General features: G+C 33.6%; 1 protein-coding gene across 1 annotated transcript in view; it reads left to right on the top strand.

The window, feature by feature from the left end:
- Positions 1-13,462, top strand: part of UGGT2 (UDP-glucose glycoprotein glucosyltransferase 2) — a 145,272-nt gene that overhangs the window by 103,150 nt on the left and 28,660 nt on the right. Inside the window, exons 24-29 of the mRNA XM_036458874.2 lie at positions 1,374-1,469; positions 4,334-4,436; positions 5,593-5,672; positions 8,185-8,368; positions 11,605-11,763; positions 12,164-12,249. Coding sequence (XP_036314767.1) covers positions 1,374-1,469; positions 4,334-4,436; positions 5,593-5,672; positions 8,185-8,368; positions 11,605-11,763; positions 12,164-12,249 — 708 coding nt within the window. The remainder of the gene's footprint in view (positions 1-1,373; positions 1,470-4,333; positions 4,437-5,592; positions 5,673-8,184; positions 8,369-11,604; positions 11,764-12,163; positions 12,250-13,462) is intronic.

Genomic DNA, 13,462 nt, shown 5'->3' with positions numbered 1-13,462 from the left:
GTTGGAACAATCAATACTCCCACCGGAAATGTATGAGTTCCTGTTTCCCCAAGTCCTCACCAATATTTGGTGTTAATCTGACTTGTAAATTTTTCCCATGTAATGGATGTTATATTGTATCTTATTTTAATTTGTATTTCTTTGAGCTCTAGGATAGTTGAGGATCTTCTCATATGACTATCTTGATTCATGTTTGTTCTCCTGTAAAATACCTGTCCATAGATTTTACTTAGTTATCTGTTGGGTTATTGTCTCGTGTTAGTGATTTGTAAACATATTGTTTATGATTCTGTATATTAATCCATCAGTTATGTGTTCTGCAAGTACAATATTTTATTTTGTGTCTTGACTATTTACTTTTTATTATAAAACTAGAGTCCCGGTGTGCACTGGTATGGTCCCTAGTGGCTGCCTGCTGCCAGCTGGGGCCTCCCTCCCTTCCCTTTTTATCCCCCCCCTTCCCCCCCCCCCCCCCCCCCCCCCCCCCGCTGCCACTGGCCAGAGCCTCCCTCCTTTCCCCCAGCCAACCCATCCCCCTGGTGGGACTCCCAGTCAAGGGGACAGTTTGCACACTGCATGTTTATTATATATAATGTTACCACATATGTAGAGGTTTTATTTTAATGGGAAAATATTATCAGGTTTTTCATTCATAGTTTGTCTGTGACCTGAGAGAGAAGGATGTGTAAGAATTTTCCTTAGTCTGAGTTGGTAAAGATATTTTCTTTTATTGTCTTCTAAAAGTTTTACAGTTTTGCTTTTCTTTCTGATTTATATCTTTAATTCTTAAATTTTTCTATTGTTCCACTGGACTGTTGCCTCATGCCAGTCCCACACTCCAGTTACCACAACTTCATAATAAATTTTCATAGTAGATAGAAAAACTCCCCCTTTGCCTCGTTTTCAAAATTTTCTTGACTATTTTTTGTTAGTTGCTTTTCAGTATAAATATGATTAGAACCAGCATAACCAGTTCTACCAAAAACATTCCTGGAATTTTTATGGGGATTTATTTGAATCTATAGATTAGATTAAGAAATTATCATCTTTATATAATATTGAGTAATCCCACTTACTAAAAAAATACATATATATTACTTATATGTAGCTATACAAATACACATATGTATTTATAATATGAATGAAATACATCTATATTAGGTTTGTAATTTATATATAAGTATATATGTGTGTATGTAGATAGATAGATAGACACACTTATTTGGGGTGGGGTTTTTTTGTTTGTTTTTTTTAAGGGTTCTTCATTGAAACTTCAATTTTAAATTCCCCTTCCTTGGAGCATTAATTGTGATACAAAATACTGATATTTCTCTTTCTGAAAAACTCATACATTGTTTATCTTATTTATCTAGAAAGAGTGACCTTATCATGAAAATTGATGCCCTTGTTTCCTCTTTGCCTACACGTGAATCCCGTCATAATGTCACGTTTTTAACAGAGAATCACAGGTAAGAATATAATAGTGCTGTTCTCTGTCACTGAATCCTGACAGAGATGGTTGCATTTGTATTCAAATATGGCAAAATTAAAGAAGAATTAAAAGTACTATGGTTGCATTTGTATTCAAATATGGCAAAATTAAAAAAGAATTAAAAGTACTATGTTAGAAAATAAATGTGTTTGACAAGATTAGGAAAAGAAATTCCTATTAAGTCTATATTGCAGCAAATAAAGGATGATATATATAAGAAGGATTTCACATTACTTTATCGAAAACTTAAAGTGACTGACTCTTAAGTTTTCTGATCTTACGGTAAATGCAATCTTATGTTGCTTGTATTTACTATTAGAAGATAAAACATGCTTTAGCTCTGAAAAAGTCTATCCTTTCAGATGTCTTCACATATGTATAGTATTTTTTTCCTTTTTATTGCATTTAATGGGATGATACTGATTAATAAAATTATACAGGTTTCAGGTGCACACATGTATAGTATTTTCTAAAGAGAAATTATCTGGCACTGTCAGGAGTGAGGTTTTTATTTTTTTCAGATTACTGAGATTCAATTCTTTTAGGAATTTTAAACATATCCACTGGGATTCTTTTTACAAACTTTTTATTGCTTAAGTACTATGTGCTGAAATAATTCAACACAAATTATTAAACCTATTATTGTAAATGTTAGTCACTATACTATTCCCATTAAATTATATTATATTTAGGAATTTTTATATGTTTGGGACTATTTACTCATGTTAAATGTATGACACATTGATCTTTTATAGTTTACTGGAGGCCTAGTGCACAGAATTCATGCACTGGCGGGGAGGAGACGGTGTCCCTTAGTCCCATCTATGTCCTCTTGCAGTCTGGGATTCCTTTCATAGGCCGGGACCCCTCATTCTTTATCGCCCGCCTCTCACTGCTCCTCGCCTCTTGGCTTACTGCTCCTTAGCACTGCAGTGGAAACGGAAGAGGCTCCCACCACCACCACTGCGCTCGCCAGACATGAGCCCGGCTTTTAGCTGAGCAGAGCTCCCCCTGTGGGAGAGCACTGACCACTATGGGCAGCTCCTGCACTGAACGTCTGCCCCCCTCGGTCAGTGCGCATCATAGCAACCAATTGTTCCGCTGGTCATTCTGCTGTTCAGTCAATTTGCATATTAGGGTTTTATTATTGTATATGGGATTGTTGCTATAGTCTCTCCTTTCTCTATTTTTCACATCTATCAGTGTCCTGCTGCTTTTGGCCTACTGCCCTATTTTATGTAGAGGGATGGACATAGTGTGACTTTGTGACAGTGGTTTACAATTTCCCAGTGTTTTTTTTCTGTTTATTTCTGGGGATTGGAATTCTGATTCATACAACCTCACAGAATTGGTAGCAGTTTGAGGGGGGAAACTTAAAGGAGCAGTAAACAGATGCCTACCTTAGCCATAACATCTTATAAACCTTACAGAAAGTAACCAGTAATTTTGTAAAATTTTCATCAAGATAACTTGCTCAGCAGGCATGGCTCAGGGCTTGAGCATTGACCTATGAACCAGGAGATCACAATTTAATTCCCGAGTGAGGCACCTACCCAGGTTGTGGGCTCAATCCCCAGTGTGGGGTGTGCAGGAGGCAGTCGGTCAATGATTTTTCTCTCATTATTGATGTTTCTATCTCTGTCTTCCTCTCCTTTCTTCTCTGAAATCAATATATATATATATATATATATATATATATATTTATTTATTTATTTTTTTTTAAAGATAACTAAAGGAATTAACCATTGTACAGTAGATGGTCTCTTTAATTTAAAATATCATATATTGTCTTTAATTTTTAGCAGTAAAATTATCCAGCAGGATCTATTATCTAGCTCTGGCATTCTTATTTTAACATTAAATCATATCAACTGCATATAAAATAAAATGTAATTTATTTCCCAGTGTTGGAGGACCCATGTTTCAAGTGAAGTTTGCATTACCTTTAATTTAATTGGTAATAAATATTTCATTGCAAAAAGTCTTTATATACTACAGAAGACCTATCTTCCTGTAATTTTACACATATACATTTTATGTTGAGATATTTTTATTTTTGTAATATGTAAAATATTTAATTTAGACATCTCAAAAATCAATGGATTTTCATATTATTATAGTGTTAAAATTATCATTCATCTGGAATATTCTGAGCTTTAAATATATACTTTTAACTTTCAATTACATTAAATATATAATTAATTATCTCCCATTGGCCTTGTCTGTGCTTTTAATTATTTCCTTAACATTAACTTTTAAAAACTAGTTCATATTCTAATTTAGAAGTTAGATCAATGAACGACAAAATGGAAAGGACAGAGGGGAGAGGTACGGAGAGCATGACTGGGGTAAAAATAACGTATGATAAATCTAGGAGAGGAGGTTCTCCTGAACTTTTTGTTATAATATGTTGGGGTTTTTTAAATACTAAATTTAATAAAAGTGCTTAATAGTTAATGTTATTCTCAAACCTGAAAAAGAATATTCAACTAACAAAAAAAGGCATCTTGGTTTTATTTTTATATCCTAGTGATCTAGGAGAATTTGGGCGGCTTAAAATGATTAGTTTTCACTATAATTTTATTGTCCTTTGAAGAGTTTTTAAAATCACTCATTCATAAAAGTTTACTTTCATTTTTTTCTAATTCTTTGCAGTTTTCTAATTTGCTAACACAAACATTAGAGTTTTACATTTGCATTTTCTTCTGTGAAACAACCAGGATTTTAAAATCTAGTGAGAGAAAGCAATTTATAACAATGTATATAGCTTAGATTAAGGTTAATTGGAAGTAGAATAAATTTAACTGATCATCATTTACCTTTTATGCTTTATTTTCCTAGCATTATAAAGATCAATCCTCCAGAGAATGATATGTTCTTTGATGTTATTGCTATTGTTGACCCATTGACAAGAGAAGCACAGATGATGGCACAGTTATTGATTGTAAGATATTGTTTTTGTTATATATTTACATATATTTACCATATTACATAGTACTTTTTAAAATTGTATAATTAATCTTTTTAAGTTTGTTTTCAGTTATAATTAAATATTTGTGCTCTTGATTCTTTTCCATACAACATTTTAAATAGGTTGTCTTAATTAAATGTATAAAATGAAATGATAGAGCTGTATATGGGGTATTATGGCAGTACCAAAGTTAGGTGTTCCTCTGGACTGCAGTAAATTTTAATAAAGTAGTTCCATTGGTAGGCTATTTTTTTTTCTTGGGATGTTTAGAATTTTGGTCAAGATATTTACAATATAATTAGTTACTTGTTCTTTACTCCTATGTAAAATTACTCAATGCTTTTTTAAAAAGACACATTGACAGTTTGCTTCACTTTTGGAGATAGACAAAAGTAATTCAATACTAAGTCTATGGAAAGATATAAGTGATCAAGCTAGGTCATTCTAATGTATAGTCTTTTGAAACTTCAAAATGCAGTTTCTCTCAGAAATTAGTTTGCCCTAACAAATCTGCATTCTTTCTGTTCCATGTATCTATTTTTTTCTTCTCCCTTTACTTTCATCCTTTGTTTTCTACTGTCTTTCAAATTTTCACTGACTTGTTGCCTATCTAGAGGTGGCAACTATCAAGATTAATAATTCTCCTAATTCTATGCTCCAGGGAAATGAAAAGTAAGTATTCCATCTGTATTTAGCCAAGAACTACCTGCATTTCTTACAATGTAGTTGAAATAACAAAGGCTCAGGACCCTGATTGTTGTGAGGCCACCACTTTGTATTTGCAGGTCAAGATATTTATAATTAGTTACTTGTTCTTTAATACTAAGGAAATTCAGACACCATGAAAGAAAATCATGTTTGGCAAAAGGTAGGCAGCATACCCATTAGGCAATGAAATCAGTAGTTTAGACTCAAATCTTACCTCTACCATGACTTATTGTGTGGTCTTGGGCAAATTACTATATATCCCTGTGCCTCAACTATAAAACTAACTATCTCTGAGGATGATCTGGGGATTAGGTGAGATAATGAATGTGAAGTGTTAATGTAGTGCCTGGTACATAGTAAATGTTCAATCAATGTTAGTTATTAATACTAATTTTTCAAATATGGGAATTTTTCCTAACAGGTACTTGGAAAGATTATCAACATGAAGTTAAAGTTGTTCCTGAACTGTAGGGATAAGCTTTCAGAAGCCCCTTTAGAGAGGTGAGTCTAAGTGAACATAATTTCATTTAAAAAGACTAAAATGAAAAAAGGACCATAATTACTGAACTTGTTTTATTTTGTACCTGTTTTATTTTTCTTCACAGGATGGTTAATTGAAATAGATCAGAAGATCAGACATAATTTATTATTAACTTTAAATGATATAAAATTAAAATAACCTAACCAGTAAAATTGAACCACTCTAATTGCAGAATTTACAGACTAATTGCAGAATTATGTTTATCCATGAGTATTTTTAAAAATGTGATTTAGAGATACCTATTTAGAAATACATAGGAAATAACAAGTGGGAAGTAGGTTGAATTACACCATTTTTGGTTTACCTATACTTTCAGTACTTTGAGCTAAATTATCAAAATGATCTTTATTATAACATCACAATTAATATTTGGGGGTATTTAGGTATAACTAGTTTCAAGTAATTTTTTAATGATACAGAAAAGGTTGTTTATTATATGCAAATATTTCTCATTAATACGGTTCTAGTGGATTAAAATTCTATACTCATGAAATTAATAGACTTCTCAGTGAGTGGCTGAAATAAGATGAAAGTATTTGTTCCTATGTAGAAAGACATGGTGAAATTAATTTGAAATACAAAAGGTAAATGAGAATTATGAAAACTGAGCATATTCACACAAGTACAAGTCATCTCCATAGTATATAAAATTATAAAAGTTTTGAATATATAATAAAGAGTAGGAATATTGAGTATAAGAAGCATAATTCATTAGGAGGGAAAGAACTTGACTTCTCTGTGGTGAAATAACGCCTAATGTACCAGATTGATGCTTGGATTGGTGAATAATGCTGCACAGGACAACAATGTTAAACTGTGTTCAACTGTGAGTTAAACAGAGTCTTATTTACTTAAGAAAGGTAGTGAAATTCCCAGCCCTTTACTTTTAGAGTAAATAGTATCTCATCCTTCTCAGAGATGATGGAGGTCATGGGCAGGAATTCCCGCAACTTTCTCTAACGCCTGCACCATGGCCTTCCTGTGTGTGGGGGAAGAATGTGCTCTCTCTCCTCTGGTTAAACTCTCTCTCTCTGTTTTGATCCCATTCTTTCCCATTTGTTCTGGATCCTTGCTTTATCACATAGTCCCTTTGTTTTGTACCTTCAACCTCTCTACTAGCCTTTTTCAGTCCAAAGGGTTATTCAGTTTCAAAAGCACAAACTGCCCCCTTAACGCTCTCCTCTAGAGTTCTGGCTTTTCCTCCTCTTCTCCACTCTTTTCAGTCTCAGCTTCTTTGAAGAGTGGTCACACCCCCTCTTCATCTCTCATTCACTGTACCTCCCACTGCAGTTTGGCTTTTCTCCCTTTTATTTAGTCACAAAGAAATTGCTATTTGCATTATCCATGGGATACTTTTTACTTGATGACATTTCTGCTGCATTTGACAGTAGCAAGCACTTGTTTTGTCCCTCTGCTACATGATTGTCCTCTCCCGTGTCGCCTCTCCCACTCTCCTTTTCTGACTCTGCCTTCCTCCAGTAAGCAGCTTCAGATATGGCTGCCAGGGATCACCACCTTCTGGGACCCCCACTCTGTAGATTCTCCTTGAGAATGGACCGCACCAAATGATTTGCTTCTAATAAGCAGAATATGGCAAAAGGGATGAAATGTGCCTTCTGTAATTAGGTTATAAAAGATGGATTTTTGTCCTGCTGGCATTCTCTCTTGTTCTTGTGTGCTTCTCTGAGCAAGTATACTGGAGATGACATTGTGGAAGGAAGTTGGTCTCCAGCCAACCACTAGTGAGGAACTGCAGCCCTCATTCCAGCGGTTTTGAGGGACCTCATGAGCCTAGAGATGGATCCTTCCCCCTTCAAGCCTTGAGATAACTACAGCATAGCTGACACCTTGACTCCAGTCTAAAATAGTGGAAGTCACTATTAGTAATATAACTAATTTTTATTATGTGTGATATTGGGAAATAAGGCTAAAATACTTTTAAGACTCTAAGTCTGTTAATAAGCAACTGTTTTCACCTCAATCCTGTTTGTTTTTAATTGAAATATTATAATTGGTTACCTGGTTTTCAGCTTGAATTTTATTTAGTTTCTGGTTATTTCTCTTCATATTATTAATGGTACCAAGAGCTGATATAATGGCTGAAAAATAGACCATGATCAAATTTGAAGAAGGATCAGTGAATGAATACAGATCATTAACTTCTAGAACCTGCATAAGTCAGTATCTTAAAGGGATTTTAACCATGTTCATTAAGAAGTAATTAACAAGGTTATGTGTGTCTGTGAGTGTGTATACATACATACAATCTTATAACAGTTAATAGTATAAATTTAATAATTATATACCATTTACAAGCATTGTCTCTTCTGAAATATAGTGTGGTTTTAGTCTTTATAATTTAATGCTTTCTTGTTATATTTTTAAACCATTTTCAGTTTTAATATTTTAGTTAGAGGAAATCTCAATTTGGGTCAAAGTATGTTGTTTTATTTTTTTATGTTCTATTGACAGTTTTTACCGATTTGTTCTGGAACCAGAACTGACGTTAGTGACTAATGACCTTACTGAACCAGTAGCAAGATTCTTGGATATTCCTGAATCACCCCTTCTAACCCTTAACATGATTACTCCTGAAGGCTGGCTGGTTGAAACAGTACACAGCAACTGTGACCTTGATAATATCCACTTAAAGGACGTAAGTTATATAAACTTACATCAAGAAAGAGGGAAAAAAATTTATCAGCTAACTATAGCAACTGAGTGATCATACACCGGCTGCTCAACAAAATGTTTTCTTTATGATTCTAGGTCCTGACTCAGTCTTCCCTTGGATTTTTTTAGTTTCCCTAACTTCCAAATTCTGTTTCTCTGATTTTCTGGGTTTCTAGATGTCTTCACCGTTTTAGTTGCTTCAGACTCCTGATACACAAATGCTGTTTTAAGATGAGCAATGTAGAAAATACGGAGGCAAAAGCATGACAGTGTAGGACAGTACCACTATCTCTCTATTTTGCCCTTCGAATTTTGTTTTAATTTAATTTAATTAATTAATTCATTCATTCATTCATTTATTTATCTATTTTAAATCTTCACCTGAGAAGATGTTCTCAGAAAAGGGTGTGTGTGTGTGTGTGTGTGTGTGTGTGTGTGTGTGTGTGGTGTGTGGAGAGAGAGAGAGAGAGAGAGAGAGAGAGAGAGAGAGAGAGAGAGAGAGAGAGAGAGAGAGAGAGAGAGGGAGAGAGAGAGAGATACATTAACGGGTTGCCTTCCATATGCACTCCTATGGGGGTCAACCCTGGGTTGTGCCCTGACTGGGAATTGAGCCACACTGACCGCGGCTAGGTTTTGTTTTTAACTGGAAAGAAACAGTTTCATCTGAAACCCTTTTTGCCCCGCAGATCATAGCTAGAGAAGGCAGTCTTAATGAGATAAGAGTAAAAAGCAGGGAAGAAAGTCCTTCGTGTACTGCAGGCTGTGTGCATTGCTTTCCACACCTTTAGTGTGGTCCTTGTCCAGTAAGTGACCAGACTTCTTTTCCCTTCCTGTTGTCGTTTAGACCACAACAAAAAAAGTGAGATGAGTGTTTAAAAAAATACTGAGTCTTTCAAACTGATTCCACTGTTATTTCCGTTCAAAATGGGAAAGGGATTCAGATACTACAAAAAGCAGAAACATTTCAGGGGAGTTTGCATAGAGAACAGGTATCCAGAAACTGGAGAGAAAATACTTCTTTCTGATTAGCCTCTTGCCTGGTTCTGCACAGCCTCCGACCTGTTTCCAACAGCTCCTTAGAATGTAGCCATTGCCTTGACGTAGGCATAAACATTTAACCTCTTATAATTTGGTTATAACTATTCATCAGATTTGCTTCTCATGCTTCTTGTGTGTTGCCCTTTGCCTAAAGATTTTCCTTTTAGGCACGTTTCTTCGGATCCACTCATGAATAGTTTCTATAGAATTCTAAGTTACTTCCCTGGAACATGTATTCACCAATACCCCCAACTTTACCCACCCGGAGACTCTGAATTCAGTCATAGCAGTCATCTGAAATCAGTCCTTCAAATCCAGGGAAAGAAAATTCATGAGAAAACTGAGAAATGAACTTGGCAGGAAGTAAAAAAAATAAAAATTCTGTTTTTCCCCCACAAGTTTTAGCTCTTAAAAAAGTCCATTGGATTCTTTTTTAAGAGAGTTCAGTAATATACTTCCATAAGGTAACTTTAAAGATTCTAGACAAAAGGGTAAAGAATTTGTGTTGGGAGAATTAATGCAGCTTAGAAAAGATTTTAAATCAAGTCTGCTGGTAAAAAATTACAGCAGCTGTTAAACAATAATGGAGCTTAAACATTTTTTGTTGTGAGTGGCAAATATAACAAGGTCTTTATAGAAGCTATTTAAGTGAACAGTAGATCTGTTTATTTTAGAAGACTAAAATAGAGAAGTAATTTCCTCTCTCTTCACAGGCTATATGAATAAAAAGAAGGAAATTATAAATTCTAGCAGTGATAAAAGTTAACTGCCTCTGAGGCTCTTCTCTTCCACTATACATACTCAGAATATTCCCTGCAATCATCCTGCAAAAAGAGTAAATAGCAAAGACATTTGCTAGAGCAGAAACAAGGAGTTCTAGGTAAAGGATAAAAGTGTACCATTGCAAACCTGAAACTAACCATGAGAGTTTTGTCGCCACACACTAGCTCGTGTAGCTACTCTTTGCTATATCTAGTTCACAACATAAATACCTTTAAAAAAGCTTGATCTAGAAAAATTCTCCCTTACCAGGACTTTGGTCTACAGTCAATATTTAGAACAGGAAATAAAATATAAAGGAGATATAAACATTAAAAAAAAGATTACTAGCTTTCAAATTCTTTTTCCCCCCTCTGTTCGTATTTACTTATTTATTTACTAGTGTCCTGGTGCACAGATCCATGCACATTGAAAGCAAATTAATTAGAAGAAATATTTTAATATCATTATTCGCCCTTTTTCTATAATAGAAGTGTCAACCAAATTCATGATTAACAATGAAAAATTGAAACACACATGTACGATTAATGCCAGTGAGAGCTTTTTATGTATCACACATGCACAAGTCAACTTATCCTCTTATATTTATAGATACACCTGCTTAATTAGACCTACTTTCTGATTTAGCTAAACTTTTTCCAGCTCAGTTAAGCACCCAACTTTTCTTTCAGGTTATTGTCAGCAACACAGCAATAAATATCAACACAAAGCAGATTGTTATTGTAGATCATGCAGGGAGAACAAAGGGTAAAATATTTAACTGCAGCAGTGTTTGACTATATTCTGTGCAGTGAGAAAACCTAAAGTCATTTCCAAGTTCCACCATTTCTTACTTTTTTTCAGTTTAACATGTTTGCTATAAAGCTATAAAGCAAGTCAGGTTCCTGGGCTGAAGAAACTCTAAGGCAGCTAGTCGCTAGGGAGGGAACCTGGGCATTGCTATGTGACATCAGTACCCAACGCCCACAGTGACCCTTTCCAGGATGGGCGGTGGGCAGCATTTTGCGCAATGGGGTCTTGGCATTTTGGGCTGTGATTTGGTAGGATGTCGCTCTGAGGTGGTGGCGGGTCTGTGTCCTACTTGAGGGAAGCTGAGTGTTGGTTTGTTGGTGCCCGGTCCATGGTGCCATTTATTTTTAAATGGCCAGTGCACATCATGGCAGCTTGTGATATTGGCTCATATATCATGAGGCTAGAAAAGAGCTGATACCATGGTAAAGGAAGAAAATTTACCATGGTTAGCTTTGGTTTTCAAGAAATTGATTCCACTGTTAAGTTCACCCATGTAAAAGGAAGACTTGAAGTTGCCCACCCAAAATGTATTGGCTAATGTTAAAACAATCTCATTTAATTATTATTTGTATATGGGCATTACATATTTTTGGCATGCTTCCTCCACAGATTGAGAGAACTGTTATAGCAGAATATGAATTAGAGTACCTACTACTTGAAGGACATTGCTTTGATAGAACAACAGAACAACCTCCTCGAGGTCTGCAGTTTACACTTGGCACAAAAAGTCAACCTGTTGCAGTTGATACAATAGTGATGGCCAATCTTGTAAGTATTATAAAGACTTAACTAACTTTATAATAAATCACTATAAAACAACAAGTAGGTGTTTTGGTAAAATCATTAAAATTTGATATTTTGGTAAAATCCTCTGTTTTTCAATAATAAGATAAAATAATTTTTATTACGCTGTTGCTGAACAGCTTCCAAGAAAATAAAATTAAAACATTGAATAAGGTAATTAAATAATACAGAAATGAATAGAATTATCTTTTCAAAAAGTGCATTTACAGGTTATTGCAAAATCTCCTTCTTGGAATTCACTTGTAAAATTCATTCATCCCACAATTAATAAACACTTTATTGGATGATTAATGTATAAACTTTCTTAAACAATCGTATGTGTGTTTAGTCCTATAACTATGATCATATTTTTCTCACTTAAAAGGGGTATTTTCAATTAAAAGCAAACCCAGGTGCTTGGATACTGAAATTACGCCAAGGAAAATCTGAAGATATTTATCAAATAGTTGGGTGAGTTATATAAACCACTTTCTAATTTTTATGTATAAATAAGTTTTAGTGTGATATAACCAAGATCATCAAAACAACTAAAATGTTCACAAGTACTATCACTATAAAAAAACAACAAAAATCTGGCATTTGTTTCCAAATTTTTGTTTTATTTCAAAAATACAAAAGTAGGCCTAATGTATATATCTTGTTCTTTATTCTGTCTCATTTACTTAACTGTTTTCTATACACTTTTTCATGTTTTATCATAATTAATATATTTATCATTGAATGACAATATAATGTGTGTTGTAACTTAGCCATTATCCAAGGGTTATATTTAGTTTTTCATTTTAAGCCATATGGGCCTCTAGTTACATATCATTGTATATTATTTATATGTATGTTGTGTAATATGTATATAATATCTATCTTACATAATGTGTATAATATATATTATGCAAAACTAGACATTATATTATGTTCTATTTTATCTTCTTTACCATTATTTTCTGTCATACACAATCTATAAATAAATGGATCATTTAGGGAGAAAATAGCCCCTGATATCATTAAGTACCACTAATATATTGTAGTAAACTAATTTTTCTCCTTCACAGACAGCTTTTGGGGATAGAAATAATTTCAAATTTGTATTACTTACAAACAATAAAACCATAAACTTCTCTTTGTCATAATTTATTTAATTTTAAATGTGATTAATGTCACTAAATATCCAGAATGGAAAAAAACATAAATAATGCTACTTCATAAAATTTATTTGAAATTAAAATACTATCAATAATGAAAAAATAGGTCAATATAAAATATGACAAAAATGGAAAATCTATTTATCCCAATTTATGATGTCATTCTAATTGGTATTACATTTAAGAATAATGTCCTGAAATATGCTGAAAAGATAGCTAAAATAATAAAGTAATATTGGTATGAGTTTCTAAGTCCTGATTTAAAAACAATGGCTAAATAATTTGATAATTTAAAATTTGACTTTCTGTTTGTTAGGCATAGTCCTCACGTGTATACTCTTTATTTCTGTCCATCTTATTTTAATCTTTAACTGCAGACTACCTACCCTGACTCAATGTTGATTGTCATTTACCTTGAATACATAAATACTCAAAATTATTCTCTCCAAGAAAATAAAATCTTCAAAATTAAATTAAATTTCATTAAAATTAGATAAATTCAATTAAAATTAGATAAATGTTCC

The sequence above is a fragment of the Pipistrellus kuhlii genome, unplaced genomic scaffold (assembly GCF_014108245.1).
Source record: "Pipistrellus kuhlii isolate mPipKuh1 unplaced genomic scaffold, mPipKuh1.p scaffold_m20_p_3, whole genome shotgun sequence".
Lineage (NCBI taxonomy): Eukaryota > Metazoa > Chordata > Mammalia > Chiroptera > Vespertilionidae > Pipistrellus > Pipistrellus kuhlii.
The sequence above is the reverse complement of the archived record's forward strand: the minus strand, read 5'-3'. Positions and strand labels throughout refer to the sequence as shown.